Below are 18,534 nucleotides of genomic sequence, written 5' to 3'. Positions count from 1 at the left end.
AGGGAGGGTTTCAAAGCCATTCCTATGTTGTTATTTTGGCCACAGTAGCTTTCTTTCATGCACAAAAGCAGCCATCGCAAATTTGATGTTTCCAAGTGTTCCTCATTACTTCTTTCTGTTTCCTCTATTGTGTTCGCTTTCCTGCTGGGAAATGCTTGTGCCTGGCTTCGTTCAATTTTCTGCAATCTGTGGGATCTTATGCAGTGCATAATACACGTTGCTCAGGGATCACAGGCTGAGATCACTGCACCACAACACAGCAAGTAGGCTGCTAGGACAACATAACACCATTCTCTTTTGCAGGCGTGTGGTTTCAGCTCTTATAGCTGGTGTGAGGTAACCTGTGTTTGTCTTTATTGCTATAGATACCTCGAGGAAAGGGAGATACATCCTTAACCCATACTAGGAAGGAAGAGGAAAGAAATTGCTGTACAAAAGAAGTGTTACGTACAGAGTAAGTTCAAACACGCTCTTCACTTTCTTCAAATAGTGCCCTTACAAAGATGGGAGCATCTTCATCCCTCGTGTTCCCTAGGCTTCAGACTGTCCTGAGTAATTTATGTGGTCAATTTTTGATTTTTAGAATCATCTTAAGCAACTTATTTGAGCTCTGTGACTATGACTAGACTTGCAAAGCTAGATAGTCATGATTCTTGGAACCAAGGGCTGAAAGCAAGTTTTTTGTTGTTTTCTTTTCCCTCTCTTTGCTAGTGGTTATTATTATTCTCAACAATATTTGCAAATGTTTGCTACTTCTGGGAATTTGGCTGCCTGGAACGTAACACGAAAATCAAGGACAGCAATGCTAGCTAAAGTGTTGTCACTTTAATTAAGATGGATAACTGTGGAAATCTGTTTTCCATTCTAAGTAGGCATAAGAGTTGCAGAAGATAATTGAAGTGTTAGTGGCCAATAGAAGAATGCAGGGATGGAGATGGCCTCGCTCTTCACATGCACTGTAAACTGAGGGCCAAGATCCACTCTGTTACATTTCCAATCCATTAGACAAAGCAAAGTGCTATATTTGTTTCTTACCTGGAACCTTTAATTTCTTTCCTAGTAAGAGTTCTCTTCAGTCAAAAGTGGTATCCTTATACATATACACTGTTCTATATTTTTTTTTTTAGTCTACTACGTAGCACAATTGAATTTATAATCTGTTTCTTAAACAGAAATCAGTAATTAATCTTGTTTAGAACAAATTATATGCTCTGTTGTCAAATGCTTGCGAGGGCTTCACTATGCTGAGGCTTCATAATTTACGTAAGCCAATATTTATCTTACCTATACAGAAAGATATGTCTTCATCAGTTCAACTCTTCAGAGATCAGAAGTACCACGAGCTGAAAAGGCAATGTATCCAGCAGAGACAGCTCTTCGAAGATCCTGAATTTCCAGCCTCAGACGAGTCCCTTTTCTATCAAAAAGCCCCACGAGGGAAAGTTGAATGGAAGCGCCCAAAGGTAATGAGTGCTCACTCCCCAGTGATGAGATGCTGTTCGTACTACTCCACTCCCACCATCTTCTCTATGCTGAAACAATTGTTAGTCTATTTGTCCTCCCTTTTTCCATTCATTTCTTGTCATTGTGCAACCTAGACAGAAGGCTATCTGTCATTTTGCTGTCCAAAATGAAAGTCGTGCCTTACTCTATGAAGATGAAAAGGAAGCATTCAGTACAGCCTGATGATGCTTTTTTACTGTTGATGGCTCTCTAATAACAAACAATGTGAGGTAACTCCAGCAGTAGGGCTGTTTAGATCATCCCTCTGTTTAATTAAGAATACCTATCTGTAGTACATCAGTCAAAACAGAAATATGTTCTGAGAATATATTCTTCATTTTCTGGATCTGTCTGTGAGTATGTCACTCTACAGGTTGCTCTGTTGACAAAAGCATCTCAGAAATTGTTGTGGTTTCTTAATTTAATTTCTCTTTAATACTTTTGGGGGCCTGGTGTGTAGGCAGAGTGATGGCAATGTAAAATCTAACTTCTTGCAATTAAATCTAGTGCCCTCACCAAGACATCGAATGTTTTGTTTGCTTCTTTTTTGTTTATTTTTTCTTAAGGAAAATACAATCTTTGTAAAAACACTATAGGAAATAAGAACATATGAACAGAACAGATAAATATTTGTGCCTGGAATGCTAGAAGCAAATTAATCATGCAACTCAATTAATTGTTCATTGTAGCTCTCTCCATGTTTTCAAAGTAATTTGTAACTTGTATGTGAGGAAAGTAAAACTCACAGTAGCAAGGGGAAATTGGTCCAATCTCAAGTAGCTGAATTGTTTATATCTATAAATGAATGGTTCGTAATTTTTCTTGGAGAACAGGAAAGAGAAGAGCCAAAACTAAGAGGAAACTGTGTGTGTGGTTTGTTCTCAAATTTACCTTTTGTATTAACTATAAAGGAACCAAAAAGCCCAGCTATGCGCAGGTCTTAGAGGTTTGGTTGAGTCCTGCAGTATAAGGCAGGATGCTTTTGAGCTACTGGGAATACTCAACTACAGATGTGTAGCTGATGCAGAGAAGTGAAGGTATGTTCTCAAAGGTGTGTATATGCTTTTTTTCTGTACTGAATTGAACACCTTCTTCCTCTGCTGTGTTTCAGTGATTGTAGTGAGACCTTAGCAGCACCTCTTGTCTAGATTAAATTGAGAGTTTTCTTTATTGATTGATACTGCTGGTCTCTGTATGACTTTGTTGAAGTGACTGTGAATTTTGCCCTTGGCTTCTATAAAACCTGGATTATGCCATAGGGACTTCATCTTCAGAACGAAAAACTATTATCTGCTTGCTCGTTGCCTGTAATGTCTGTTTGTGTCTGTTTGCTTCTTCAGCTAGCATCTTAGCAGGAGCTATCATGTCAGTGTCTTCTGATTGTGATTAATGTGCTGCACATTGAAACTGTTACTATTACTTATATTTGGGATATGGTAATTGGTTTGCTCTGAAGCCTCATTCTTCACATATCTTGTTTTTATAAAGCAGTTCGTGGCTGTAAACAAATAATTCAAGGAACATAAAATAATTTTCAACTTTGACCACGTGGCTTTCTGTAAGAGAATGTAATCTGTTCTCACACTCTTTCAAGAGTAATGAAGAGCACACTGGAATCTTGTAGCTGGATGCACAAAGCATTTTTACCCTGAAGTATGGTGAATTTTTCCTTAACTTTACTCATCCTTGCTGTTGGGATTAGGATTTATCTTCTGGAAGCATAAACTTGCATGGCTTTTCTTGGAAAATGACGATGACAGCATGGTCTGCTTTTCTACATATCTGGTACTGTTCCTTGTTCTGTGTGACAGGGGATGACAGATGAGGCTGACAAAGCCTGGCTATATTTGCCAGGATAACATAAAATTGTTTGTTTTCCTCGATGGTGTTGATTTCTCACAGCAGGTTCAATACAGAAATTTTAGTGAGCAGAACAGGAGTTGCTTTCCTAAATGATGAAACTCTGTTTTCTCTCTTCCCGTCACGTATTTGGCAGTGGATGGCATGCCCAGATGCTGGTTTTTGTGTACTGACATGAGCAATGGGTCCCTCAGTTTAGAAATCCTTCCTATGAAGCTGTATGAGCAACTGTGCTGTGCTGCCCAGTGCATACAGTGCCTCTGCAATTGCTTTCACTGATGCCAGTGTCACAAGAAGTACGTTTGGGATCTGGGAACTGAAAGCTTTTCTCAACTAAAAGCTAGTATTTTAGTTTCAGCTCAGAAAAGTGTCCACACTTTGTTCAGTCCATGAATGGCTGGTGTTGGCCAGACAAAGTAAATACATAGGAAGTGTGTCTTTATGTTAAAAAAAAGTTTTATTCTGCCCTATTGAGGAAAGGAGCATAAGTGAGAGGGAGAGAGAGAGAGAGAGAGAAGAGCGGGCAGAAGGGCTTCCTCCACTGTGTTTTTTGTCCTTGGGTTTGCACCTGCAATGTTAAGTACGTTCTGTTTGCTTATTCTAGTCACTCACAGCAATAGCACATTAACAGTCTGACATTAATTAGTTGTTTTGTACAAGTCTTCTTAGGAAAAGGAACAAAGCCAGGGTAATGTTACTTCTGTGGCACCCTTCTATTAAGAAAGTGGAGAGCACAGAAGGCACCGTGTAATTACCATGCATTCTTTCTCAGACGGTCTGACTTTCCTAGAAGAAATTTTCTTATGGCAAGATCAGCAATGAACACTACTTACATGCAATACTGGGTCCTGTTTCCTTGGCTGGGGGCAGCTGTGCTCTGCCAAGGTGTAGGAGCAGCCTCTCTCCCCCCTCATCTCTGCTGGCCCTGGGACATCAGTGCCCTCCTGTGCTGGTTAACCCCTTATGAGGGTGAATGCTGCCTCTGTGTGGTGGTCTGGCTCAGAGTTGGCTCTTAGCGAGTGGCTCTAGTGAAAATACCCAGGAACTGCAGTCACTCTGCTTCAAAAATATTTTGTCTGTCTTATTTTTAGCGGGGGTTTGCCTCAATTTTGCAACTGATAGAATTGACCTTACAAAGGTATTAAATCCCAAGGACATGTTTGTCTGAGTTGAACAGCTAGATCCTCTGGGCAGGACAGACATCTGTATGGAGAAAAAGCAGATAAGCTTGCTTCAGAGATAAGTGACATGTTCTTAAGGTATTCAGACAGGAAAGTAATAGTCTCATCCAACAGAATGAGAGTCTTACCGTGTGCTTTCCCAGATCCCCTGCTTGATCCTCTGCTTTATAAGCCCTGGTTCTGTTTTCATCTGCATGTTTTCCTTATAAAAGGGCTATGGTTGTACCCCCGTGTTCTGGAAAGACAGAGCTAGTTCTCTTTCAGTAAGGCAGGGCACAAAGCCATTTGCTGAGGTTACTGCTGAGCTGCTTCCTAAGAAGCCCCACTGGTGTCCCAGACTGCAGGAGGGACTGCTCCTGTGTCTATTGAACCACCAGCATTCCCCAGCTCTCCTGGTGCCAAAGGTCAGATATCTGCCTGCAAGTGGGGAGTCGCTTATTCCTGGCCCCCTGTATGCCCTGTTCCTAGAAACACTGCCTTTCTTCTCACTTATGCTTTCAGGGGCAATTGTTACAGTAGAAGTTAAAAAGCTTGGGAAATTAGGTGCTGTGTTCTTGAGTGATACAGAAAGGGAACAAACCCAACAGTTTTCAAACTGGGCAGAATGGGAGGAGCAGGTTGGTAACTTTTCCAGGTGAGCATGAGTGGGCGAGGTGCGAGAGAATTTGGGAGCTCTCCCTTTCATTTGCTCGTGTTTCTTGGAGGTGGCACCAGCTTTTGTTTGCTGCTTACTGCTGGAAGATGATCAGTTGCCTAAGAACCTAAAAAAAATATATATATATATAAATCTTTGCATTTGCAAGTGACAGTTTGAACCCTGAAACCTCCCCCACCTCTATATTTGTCTTGGAAAATTTTGCACACCAGGGCATGCCTGCCTGTGTGAGGTTTACATATATTCATGTTTTGTCCCATTTATGTTCTCAGTGAGAGGAGTTGGGATCACAGTAAGCAGTCCTCCGGAAGGTTTAATAGGATCTCAGACCTCATAAATATTGCAAAATAAGTGTCATGAAATATTTGGGTGGTACTGCCCAGCACTGGATACACCTGGGTTAAATGTCCCTCAAGGATAATGTGTGGCTTTCTTTTGATTCCTCTTATCTTCTGTAAGCTGCAGCTTCATTCTCAATCTGTTTTCCAGTTAGACCATGAATAAGACCAGGAACTTGCTTGATTTTTTGGGGGCGCTATAGTAGGAGAGGTGCTGCGAAGGAAAGCATCCAGGCATGCTGTATCTGCATCTGGTCGAGTGGTTGTCCCACATGCACTGCAGGAACAGCTTCAGAGCATGGAGCAGTGGCAGCTTCTCAGCCTGGGCTATCTGCCAGGATGGTGCCTGGAGCAATCCAGGGCTGGAGGAACCGTGGAGATAAAGGGGAATGCTGAAATTGGCACCTCAGAGTGATGTGAGCTCCTAGCAGTAGAGCGCAGTTACATTGCTGCCTTCCGTGTGACAAATTAGATTGTAGCATTCACTGCAAATAGTGACACTTTCCTGATTTGTTGCATTTCCTTACCACACCCACAGCTCTCTTGATAAAAGGATCAGCTCTGACAGTCTGAATGTGCTTCCTTCTCTTTTCAACCTTATTTATTTTTTTATTACTGGCTAAGGACAAGGCCAGTGCTCTTGCTTGATGAGAGCAGCAGTTCTTGCCTCTCCTCCACCTCCCCCTCAAGCTTTGCAGGGTCTGATTAATGCTCTTCTGTGAAATCCTGACGTGTTCTGCAAAGCTTGCTGCAACATCTGGAACCACAAGAAGCCTTTTCATTTTCTGTTTCCCTGCCTATTCCCATGTTTCTCTGTTGCTGGTGGTTTTTGACTCTTGAAGTGGAGACAAACACGAATTGAGATGCCTTGTGTGCTGTGATGTTGCATTTGTACATTAAATACAGACCCCTATGGAACATGCCTGTATCTGAGAGGTGGGGAAATGTGTGGTTGTGAGCCTCTGACCTTTGAGGAAGCTCAGGAATCCCTTTATTTACTTCAGACATGTGGACTCTCATTGGAATACAGAGGTGGTATCAGATGTTAGGTTATGTGAGCAGTGCAACAGTGTCTTGCAGCTTGCTCACTTCTTGTTCTTCCCTGGGACACGTCTGTAAAAAAAGAGTAAAAAAAAGAGCTGTAAAAGACTTGGCCTTGCATTAATATCAGATAAAGCTTGCCTGGCTTCTTATTCCTTTTGCTTCTCTCACAGCCACAGATCACAGCATCATTGTGGATGCTGTGTTCCATACACTGCTCAAGGGAGATTGAGATCCCAACTGTAACTTTCTGTGGTGACTTTCAGACACTGCACTCCACCACTGGTAATGCTTGGGGCTCCTAAAGGAGTACGAAACTTCCTGGATTACATTATTTAACATTTTAACTGGCATTTATGTATGCTGTAATTAGCTGAGTTTACATGTGTATGGCCTCCTTGCTATTGCATTCATAATTGTTACAGTACTTTCATTTGCCATTAATGGCAGATTCAGCTTGAATTCTTGACCTCCAGAAAAAATTTTCTTGTTCCTAGTTTTTCATAAAGTTAGCAGATGTTTCTTTGATAAATGTGTGCATATATAAACTGAAGGTTTTTTTTTTTTTTTTTATGGTAGTGTGTAAGCCTTGTGGATGGAAGGCTTTCCTAGAAAAGATATAAAAGCTTGTAGGCAAAGCAGACGTTTAAATGTACCTTTAAAGCATTCATCTCAAAGAAATATGATAGGAATTGGGAGGTGAAATCTGGAAAAAAGTCTGCCCTGTGAGATAATGGGAGAGGTTGGTAGGAATGTTTGTGTGCACGTGGATCTTATTTTGAGCAAGAGAAAATGGCTTTAAGTTGCACCAGAGCAAGGTTGGATATTGGGAAAAACTGCTCAGAGTGATGCTGCACTGGCATGGGCTGCCCAGGGAGGTGTGGGGTCATCATCCTGGAGGTGTTCAAGGAGAGGGTTGATGTGGCACTGAGGGATGTTGTTAGTGATGTGGTGGTGACGAGTTGAAGGTTGCACTAGATTATCTTAGTGGTCTTTTTCAACTTTAATGGTTCTGTGATTCTAGGTTAGAATTATGGAGATGGAAGGAAGACAGTGCAGTCCTCTAGATGTGCTGCAACCTTCTGATAGCTTGGAGGGGGCAGGCGGGGAGACAACAGCTAGACAGGAAATCTTCAGAAGAATATTACTTTTTGGTGGTGCTCAACGCTCTGTTCCTTCGTTAGCTATGTGCACAATGAGCTGCCTACCTGCAAATGAAATCTAGCTCTGCGGAACATTTCATGTGGCGAGGTGCCACGGTGTTGTCCTTGGTACATGGCTGCGCCGACCTTGGCCATCTGTCCTTGTGCAGCTGTCAGCAAGCAGAGAAGCAGTGCTAGGCATGGGCTGCCCGCTGAGGCCCCTGTGCTGAAGGCAGGCAGGCTGCTCCTGGGGAGGAAGGTGTTAAATCCCCCAGCTGTGGGAGCTCTGGTGTTGGCTATTGACACAGCTCCCGAAGATGAAGATGCACGTGGCAACACAAAGGCACGCTCTTCACATGCGTTGCCCCAGCAACTGCACATTCTAGGCAGGGATTGTCAGCATGCCCTGCAAACAGTGATGCAGCTGCAATTAAAGCAAATCATCTTCAGGTTGTTAGATTTTATTTTGAACTGGGGGGAAAGGGGTGCAATGATGGGTGAATGTTATTGATCTTAACAATGCAGTGCCATACATCTGAGACTCTGTTGTAGGCAGGGCTGTATCATGCTGTGTATTGCTTAAGTGATAAAAGTAGAGCTGGCACTTGGCTTCAGAGCCTTGTTTTCTTATTGGAGAGACTAAAAATCTGCCTCTGCAGCTTTACTTATTTAGCAAGGGAGAGATTTAGTGGAGTTAGCGGTCTTCAATACTTATGTCGGCAGTCCCTGTTCTTGCCTCCTGGCAACCCACAGACTGTAACAGAAGGATTTCCAAAGGCCCCACTGGATTTGGACTCCTAGGAGAAAGTGTCAAAAACTGGAGGGAGAGCCCCTTCAAATCAAGGTCAGAACGAGTCTTGTCCTTACTGTATGGCCGTAAATCAGCTGGATCCAGCATCGGCTTTTTTGATGTCTGTGGTGAAATTGGTTGTAGATCATGTATACACTATCAGTGGAAGTGTTAAGCAGTGTCTGAATGAGGTTGGTGCTGCTTGGTCTTGCCCTGGAGTGCTGAGCTAGAGGTGTTCAGCTGTGATATGGTGTGTGAAAGAGGCACATGTGAACCCGCTGAAATTCAAGACCTTATAAAGCACTTAGCAGCATTCCAGCATGGCTTCAGCGTATTGAGACTACTATTTTCTATGCTTTAAAAGCTGAACAACATTTAATTAAAGGAAAGAACATTTAACCAGTTATTGCTGATCTTCACTCTAGTTGCACTTCAGAAATGTTTTTCAAGGCAATTGAATGTTCATAGTAGGCCTGGACAGAGAAGGCTCTACAGGGTACTGCAATGAGGTGATGACTTGGAAAACCAGGTTCTCACAGTGATTGTACATGGGCAGCTTACTGGCATGGTTAGAAAGCATAGAAATAAATAATGAGAAATAAACTGATTGTTATTTTATTATTTTAGCGTATTTTTAAATAACTTATTTATAAAAAATGCCTCAAGGCTTGTATGATTGTAGAATACCGACTGATTCAAGCACGTGAAGAGAGAAGTGAGTTATTAACTTACAATTCACTGTTCTATCCTCTTACAGTGTTGATGCTAACAGCTATAATAAGCTAAATAAATAAATTATGTACAGAGAATAAAGAAGTAAATGGTAGCCATTGGAAATGGAATTCTCATTCTTGCAACCTGGGTCATAACTTCTTGTATGGAGCATCGTAACAAAAGAGCACTGTCATTATTACTGCTACCCTAATGTGATCCTGTAATCATTTAAAAATTACCAGTAGTCCTAGCTGTTCTAAGTAGTTGATCTATTTGAGGAGCAAGCACTTTTTGGAAAAGAGTAGGGGTTGGTAGTCTTTGTTGGTAGGCAAATATTCAGTGCTGCAGCTTTTCTCCAAATGCACTAATTAAAATGAAATGTTTCTTGAAGATTTTCTTGGAAGTAAGGAAACATTTTCCAGCTATAAAGGGGACTCTCTCTGTGGATCTCCCAAGGTACTTGGAATGGCATGCTGTGATGGTGTCCAGCCAAGAAATTCCCTGGAAACTCCTCTTTTTTTTTTTTTTTTTTTTTTCCTTTTGTTTTTTTTCCCCTCCCACTATTATTTTCTCCTAAGGTCTTGAGGTTTTCTTTTCACTGAACATGTTCTGAAAAGAAAAGGGGGAAGGGAAAGCATTCAAGGGAAGATGCCTTCAATATGTTCCTTCCTTGGTTGCTTTAGGTTGCTTTATATTGTTCCTCTTTGCTCATCTTCCTTCTTTTTTGCTTAAATTCTTTGCAGAAATAAAGGAATCAAGCTGTTCAGGCAAATTATCTTTTATCTGCTGTTTGTAATGATCTAACCATTCTGAAAAGGGTCATGCTGGGCTTCCTCAGCCTTTTTCATCAAGTCTCTGTGCTTCAGGAACTATTTTTAGGACTTCATCAGTATAGTTGCCTTGCACAGTAAATATGTCTGACACGGTGAAGGTACTAGAGTATGTGTATGTTTGTTTCTAGCTAATGGTGATTTGCTTTGATTTTGGAGGGAAGGGATGTTTCCCTGGGGAGGACAAAGAGCGCATCTCCTGACTGGAAGGTGCTCATACTCTGGATGCCCATGACTTGCGTCATCTCAGTGGATCATGGAAGATGCTTGTTGCTGCTGTGTCTATATGCTGTGTCCTGCTGACTGAGAAATCGGGCAGATGACAGCCAAAGTGAGTTAAGAACTGAAGGAAGGACTCAAATGAGTAATACCCTTTAGCACCTTGGCAGATGGAGACGGTGAGCTACGTGCAGCTGTTTTATACAGTCTGTTGCCCTCTCTCTATCTGGGATTGGCGAAAGTAGATTTTGAGGGGACTTGTGTTCGTGTTTCATAACTTGGAAGGTTTTGAGTGTGTGTGTGTGTGTGTGTGTGTGTGTGTGTGTGTGTGTTTGTTTGTTTTTTCAGCTGGTCAGAAGAGGAAGAAATAAGCAGAAGAGGTTTTGCCTCCTTCTGGAGGCTGAGGAAGGAATCGGGTCAGACTCTGAGATCAGTTTGGGACAGAAATGTGTCTTTGCAGTTTAGGTTTGTAGCTGCATATAACGAAACGTTATACAGTTTGTGTTCTCAGAGAATACTTTGAAGTAAGGGCTGGGTAGCCCAATTTGGAGCTACTATGGGGAAGGATTCCCTCATCAACTTGAAAATATTTTTAGGATTTAAAATTGCTGAAAGAAAAAGAAATTCTATTCCATGGACAGTGAGGTTCAAATTAGAAGTTCCTGTGGGTATTTGGCAGTCAGCTAGGATAAAAGGTTTCTAATCCTCCAGGCATCCAGCTTTGGATGCAGACATTCTTGGTGCTCAATTTGTCTTCTCTGGTGTCACTCAGAATTTATAAGGTGCAAAGTTGTTGATGCTCTTTAGCAGCACGGTGAAGAAGACAGCCAAGCTTAGAGCCACTAGAAGGTATCTTTCGTCTTATGGAAGCAGCGTTACTTCTGTATCTTGTCCAGGTATGTATTGTGTGCTTGCCAGTAGAGTAACAAATTCCTACTTTACATCTTCAGTGTCTTTAAAATGAGGTTGAGTATCAGGGCAAGTTTAAGTTTATAGTTGTACTGATTTGACAATTTGCAAGGTGTTTCCCTCTTCTCTTTACACTGTCACGTTTCAAGTATTCATGTTTGGTTATAGAATAATGCAAACAACGACAAAAGAGAATTTCTGTCTTCCAAGTCAGATTCAGGCCTCTGTGAGTCTCTCCCCATCTCATTCTGCTGCTGGGTCCACAAGGAATTCACACATGGAGCTGAGATGAGATATTTACGAGCTCGGCCACTTCAAAGCAGCATTTAAGAAGACGTATCTCACATTAGCCGTGTAAATAAAGGCTGACAGTTCATAACATCTGAATGAAGCCTGGGGGAAGGGGGAGATTACAAATAATACCAAAGAGCATATAATTGAGTCTCTTGTGTTTAAGATTCACACTATATTTGTATGCTCTTGTTAACCAGTCTTTCATGGAGTCAACTTTCCTGGAGAGAGAAGTTAAGGGCTTTCATTCCCTGAGCAGAAAAGAGTCCTTTCAGAGTGTCTGCCCCTCTCCCCACCTGAGGGCGTAAGAAGCTGATCACGGTGCAGGGAAGTAGCCTGGATGGGAGGCTATCCTGGGTCAAAGGGCCAGAGGTGGGCAGTGCACTAGTTCATATTTACAGGACAGTGATCCTCTCACAGTGTCTGTGATTGCTTTGCCACAAGGCCTGTCTTATGCTCAGCAGCTGCTTTAATTGCAGTTTAGTATCAGAGGTTTGGATTAGAAAATATGTTACTGTTGTTTGAAGGTTTGTCCTGCTATTCTTCTAAAGTAACCTCTGTCACCAGAACTTCAGAATAAGAACTAGCAGACTTGTCTCTGGAAGTTTGAAATGCATTGGACTCCGCAAGAATCTTGTAAACAGTGAATATTTGATATGTTTTATGTTTTGTTGGGGAGAGAATGTTAAAGGTGAAAGTCATATTTCAGCAATATAAACCCCTCAAATCACTCATCAGCTTGTTTGCTTGCAATAGCATCTCTGCTGGAGGTAACACCAGCCCAATTCCTAATGCAAATGTCACATATGAGGGACGGTGAGTGCCAGAGTCACTAAGAAGTTTTCAGTCTGGTCCTAATATTTAATAACTTCAAGTACATCACCAGTTGCACATCCCCAGAACTGGCTGACATGGATGTATGTACATGGATACTTCACAGGGACTTGGGAAGCAGAATGGTGCAATGGGAGGAGGGATGAAGCTGTGCTTTGGAGTTGCATTGTTGTCCTAGGACAAGGAGGTGACATTCTGCATCTTTAATGCAGGCATAGACCCAGAGTATTGACAGATATTAGCTAGTTAGCTTTTTTCTTTTTGGCGGGGGGGAGTTGTTTAAAAGAAACATGTACAAGGTGAGTCAGTATAAGCTGAGGTGAGTCAGCATTTGCATCTGCTAAGGGTGATGAGGACATCACCTCACTACCTCAAACAGTAGTATTCCTGATGGGCAGTGTAACCATCTGCTTTTCTAGGTGGTGGATCCAAGAAACACAGAAAAGTTAAGGGGCAAAGCAGTGCTCAAATGCAAAGGACTATTGCAGATGTGTTCTTATGTGATTTCTTTTGCAATTGTTTTGTTCCTGTAGTGAGGAAGTGAGCAGAGCTGTGTGTGGTGCCCTGAGGACTCTTCTCACAGAGCCAAACAAACAAGCAGGGATCTCTTAACCACCTTAATCCCTTCTGGAGTTATTGCTGGCAGCAGCTAGGGTTCAAGTCTTACAAGAGTACATCCAGCTGCATGACCCTTGTCCAAGTCCCATTTTCCTAGACCAGAATCTGAGGTTCAAATTAAGGCTGAAATTCATCCTGTGTGCTGCCACTGGGAGATGATGTTGGGGAGTTCTATGTGTTACGGCTCAGCCATGCTCTAAATAAGAAATGTTGAAAATATTACAGTTTTTCGTTCAGACAGTCTGTTTCTGTGTTTGAGAAAGTTCATCAGAAATAAGAACAGGAGCTCTGCTTTGTTCAGGGTTCCTGCGTTTCTTCTAAGCGTTCTGCATCAGCCAGATGCCTGGTTCTGACAGTGCGCATAGCTCTGAGGACCTCACAACCTCTGTTGTGCTTCTGGAGGTTAAGCAATGTGAAAACTCTATGGGGGAGGACCTTGTGCTCCAGAACTGGGGTTGGTGAGAAATGAATGTTTGAGAAGTGCTATAGGAACTGAAACAGAATTTTATTCTTCTCAAGATATTATTTTAGAAAACATCTTTGTCCATGAATTTAGTTTAATTTACTCTCCTTCCCATCAGTGACATGATGCAGTGCATCAGAACAAGATGCAGCTTGCCAAACGTGTTTGTGGGAGCAAAACCCTGACCCTTTGCAAAGGCCTGAGAAGTTTTGCTGTGTACAAGGCTGTCTGTCATATTGCCTGTTCTCTGAGTATGGGAGGCATTATGATGACGTTCTTTGTCATGTTTCCATCTCGTTCTGCCTGGCTAAGCCATTCCTCACGGAATAGTCTGTCTTTAATGTTTTCATCTGGTAAAACTGTCATGCGTTCTTCTCTGGAATTGCTGAAGTGTTCCCAGAATGGAGCTGTTGCTCACTCTTATTATATTATTTCCGTAACTTTATTTTTCCTGGAAAATAAGATGAAGCTTACCCATGAGAAGAGACAAGCATGGAATTAGGAAAGCCTTCAGCCATCAGCAATTCCCCATGTCTGACCTCTCCATTGCAGTCTGCTGACTGGGTGGACCCTGGGTGACATAAACTTGATGGCTCAGTCTTGTGTAGCTCCATAAAATTCCTTGTTTTTATTTGTGCCTTTTTGTACTGGCCATGTCCTTACTGGAAGTAGGAACACAGCAACACTCTGCCTGCATTCCTGCCCTCGCTCCTCTGGAAACCTTGTTGTACAGCTGTATGTTCGGTGGGTGTCCTAATACACAGCTCCATCCTTACTCCTCTTCTTACAAATACTAGGGCGGTACGCCTTCTCTTTTTTTGTGACAATGTCCTTAGATATATTCAATCTTCAATGTGTATTGCACTTATTTCCATATGATGAAGAGGCAGCGTTCTACAAGCAGCGTGTTTCTCAATGGTATTATTCACCCAAGTCTTCCAGGGATATAATTATGAGCAAACATTTGTAAATGACATGCATGCTTGCCAAGCAGACGGATCTCCAGATGCCTATGTTTTGTTATCTTCTCTCTTGGCAATTTTTCCAGTTTATGTTTCCCTCCTTCAGACTGGATGGAGGCTTTCTTACATTGTTGCTGTGTTTTTCTCTAAAGCAAAAATGCAGGATGACCTTGGTGTCACCTCCAGAACATAAGCACTTTGATTACAAGGTCTTGAATGTTTTTTTTCTTTTTTTAAAGTGTCAGGTTTTGTTTAGTTGGTTCAATTGTCATTAAATGAAAATTGGCCTCTCAGAAAGTCAGCTTCTGTTTGTCCTGAGGCAATGTGATGATGGAAAGAGTGACATGGTAAAATTTATTTTGAGCCTGTAAAACAAAAAGCCTGAGGATCAAATCCTCAGATAGGATAAGTCTTCTTACAGTAATTGTTAGTTCATTGATTTAGTCTTCCCCAAGCATTAAATGTCTGGCTTCTGTGAAGGAAAAATTACAGCCTAAACATGCCAGTTCCAAAGAAAATTAAGGTACTGTTCTGTCAACACCTTTCTCCAAGAGTGAAAAGCATCCACATCCTGAAGTGGAGCTTCTTTAAGAGGGAATTTAAAGGAAGGCTTTGTATGCTAGGGGTTTTGTGTCATCCTCCCCGCCCCATGTTATTTCCATATTTAATAGGATCTTTAGGACAAGTAATGTCTTGGCATCTGAGTGTTTTTTAAGCTATTATATTCTAGATTTGCACAGTAGTTTGAATTTTATGCTCCTATCCTACAATTTAAATCTGTTTCCTTCGAGATTAACTCTATTTAAAAAATACGTATGAAGCTGTGTGTTTTTATGGCTAAAAGGAAGCTTCAAAAAAATGATTCACAACTGAGGGAACCTTTTAGAAGTGTTCTCTTGCTGATACATGGCATTGTTTCTAGTTTAATCACAAGAGCTAAAACATTCCAAATTGTCTTCTTTTTGAGTTTGCAGGAAGGAAGTGTTCCTTCTCAGGAAAACAGACTGTATCTGTAAGATCAAATGTTATCTTCCAGCTTCTGAGTGAATTTTGTCTTTTGCACATTTAAGCTTTAAATACAGTTAACTGAAACACTCTGTAGTGTGGGAGTCAGGATCCAAACTTTGGTCACTGTTGCAGGTGGTTAGGAGCCACTGTCACTTACTGATGTGCCATCAGGACATGAAATCTCCATCATCTGAGGTGTTCAAAAGATACCTATCTGGGAATGGTCCTGGCCTGCTTTAGGTACCTGCTTAGGTATCCCTACTTGATCAGAGGTGTTGGACAAGGTGACCATCAAATGTGCCTTCCAGCCTCAAGCATTCTGTGGTCAAGGAGAGGAGAGCAGGCTGCATTGTCAGCTGTGCTGAACCACGTGCAGGCTGCAGGTTGGGTGTGCCTGACTTAGCTAAAGGGCTGGGATTTACAGCTGACAATTTGGTCTGCATCTCTGCATTTGAATAAAAACTTCAGATGCAAAGAGGGGATGGTGTTCTTGGAAAAGATGGGGACGCCATGTCAAGTCACTTCTGCAGATGTTCCAAAACCTGCAAAAAGAAAAATTAAAAGTAATTATCCTCTAGTGAAAATAATGGCTGCACTGCAAATATTTAAACTGTAAGGCAAGAAAAAAATAATAGTCAAACTTCATTTAAAACAGGCTTTCCCCTAACTTTGCCTTTTGAGAGTTATATTTCTATAGGTTTTCCACTAACTTTGACTGTTGGACCATGATTGAGTAAATTCACTGATTGATAGTGTGAGACTAGAGTTAAAAGGTGACTCATGACTTTCTCTTGGAAGTGGTCTGTGTGTCAAGCACTAGCAGTGAGATTACTGGAGACACAAACGTGCCAGAATGATTTCAGCGTCCCTGCTGGGGTTTGGTGTGAGGTGTTTTTCCTGGCATGTCATAACGAAACTCAGCCTGACAGAAGAGGAGCAGTTCTGGGATGTTCTCCAGCATGTGGAGGTGGAGCAGTGCGTAAGTCAAGATGGATTTGATGTCTACTTTAGTTCGTGTTTGAGTTATCAACACCTCTCAAACTGCTCTTCTTAGGTGGTAAGCAGACTGTTTCCCACAATAGAGGACCTTGGGAGGTTTCTGTCTTCTCAGGTGATGAAAAGCTCAAAGTTCTATGACTTCCTAAATATTCATGGAGAACCTTCCACCTTAATGGACAATTTAAAATGGCTTGAAAACATTTTAATAGGGATTGGAAATCTGGTGAAGATACGGGTCTATTAGCAATGAATTTTGTGATAAAATGATTCCAGGTCTCCTGTCTGCTGTATTGCAGTTCTCTACTTTTGACAGTTGAATAACATTCTTTGTGTTAGTTTGGTGTGAGATTGATGTAATATTAGTGTTCACTGAAGGAATTTGACTAAAATGAAGTAGTGAATTCAAATCAGTATATCTTTATCAAGTTGGGGAAATAAGATTGATAAATACAGTGAATGTGCTACATGAGGAAACAGCACAATATAAATTAGAAAAAAAAAAAGTTTCTTGCTATGTTTTTCCAAGCAAAAGGTCTCTTAAAGATGTAAATATTTTAAACAGAGATAAAACTGGTTGTAGTTCAACAGGGATAAGATAAGATTATCAATGAGTAAACACTCTAAAAAACAAACAAACAAAAAACCTTGATTGACTGCTCCTAGTGAGCTGATGGCCTGCATTCGTTCATGTCTGACTGGATCTGCTCCAGTCTTTTTTTTCTTTTTTTTTTTTTTTAGTATGGAAACCAGAAAGTCTTGGTTCATGATAGGAAGCACCTTGATGGTGATGGTGAAGTTGGAATCAATTGTGTTTGGCATCGAAGAACACAGAATGCTCCCAGACTGAGCACAGAAGTAAGATGGTGAATCTCTAGCCTAAAAACTGAGCAGCCAAGTTATTTTGGTTTTATTTAGAGGATGCTGTGGTCTACAAGACAGACTAATGTCTTTTGCCATCAAGGTATTTGTTCCTTCGGCCTTTCTTCCCACAGAGGAAGTATAATTACAGTGATGTTGTCTCCAAGTGGGTATCTGTTCCACTCTTCTCCCAGCAGTGCCTTCCTATTGAGAAGTTTCAGTCCACTTTGGGTATCTTAGTGAAACTAATCACACCAAGAAGTTGAATGGGAGCAGGTTACCCTGAGGAAAGGCTTGTCCTTTATTAGTTGTTGGGATGCCCACAAGAAAGGGAGGTACCAGAACAAGCTTTATAAATAAGTTTGTGGGATATAGAAGTAAATTTCTTACTGATTACTTGTGAAACATGTTGAGTTGATAACAGAAGATGGGGAAGAAAAGCAAGCGTGAGAACATAATGAAGGTGGGTGAATTAAAAAGGAGGCTACCTGACTAAAGAGTGAATTAAAGTGAATTTATGGATATCAAGGTAATACTGGCAATCATTTGGCATCATCAGCTGTAGAGGTGGCAAATTAGTCACACGATTACTCTGAAGAATTTTACCTTATAGCTCTTGATATTGTTCTTAAAATTTCCAGAAACTTTCCAAAATTCTGACAGAATTGGAGGGAAAGGGACTTATTCAAAATGCATTCATTTCAGTACTCTGAGAGCAACAAGAAGTAGGTAAAATAAAAATAGCCTGCATAGAAGGCAAAGCACGTAACTGATCAGATGGCAGGTGAGGCAAATGTGTCTTTGCTTAGATATCTTACTTAAAAAATCATTGTTGGCATTCTTGCAGCTTCATAAATTTCAGAGCTCAAGAGACTTATCTCATGTGCTGATAACTTTCCTGTTAAATGAACACAATAAGATTTTAAAAGATGTTTTAGGAATGTAAGCTGCTGTTTCTTTTGAAGATGTGTAAATCTGATCCTTTCTGTAGTTTCTGTGAATTTATAAGGATGATAAACATTAGTCAGTCTACCTGTGTCATAAAAATACTTTTAGCATTGAGAAGTAAAATGAATACTGCAGCCTCATTTTTGAGGCAGCATTTTTTATAGCTTAGAATCTGAACTCTTTGTCAAGAACTGAGGTTCTTTAAAATGAAACAGTAGTTTGTTGCACAGATTGTCAGACCAGCAGGAGTCACATATTTTGGGTTCTCTCTCTCCACTGGTCTATTTGTTTTATTTCTTAGCAACCTCTTTGTGTTACACCCTTTGACTGCGACTCAGTAACAGTGGTGATGTTTCTTACCATTCTAATGG

The 18,534-nt window shown here is 41.2% G+C and overlaps 1 protein-coding gene across 1 annotated transcript in view; it reads left to right on the top strand.

The window, feature by feature from the left end:
* Positions 1-1,298: 1,298 nt before the first annotated feature.
* Positions 1,299-18,534, top strand: part of CAPN6 (calpain 6) — a gene marked incomplete at both ends in the record, with an annotated part of 47,914 nt that continues 30,678 nt past the window's right edge. The window contains one exon of the mRNA XM_079542122.1: positions 1,299-1,463. Coding sequence (XP_079398248.1) covers positions 1,299-1,463 — 165 coding nt within the window. The remainder of the gene's footprint in view (positions 1,464-18,534) is intronic.

Source organism: Tetrao urogallus (assembly GCF_951394365.1).
Source record: "Tetrao urogallus genome assembly, chromosome: 13".
Lineage (NCBI taxonomy): Eukaryota > Metazoa > Chordata > Aves > Galliformes > Phasianidae > Tetrao > Tetrao urogallus.
Note: the sequence above shows the minus strand (reverse complement) of the source record. Positions and strands in the feature narration are given on the sequence as shown.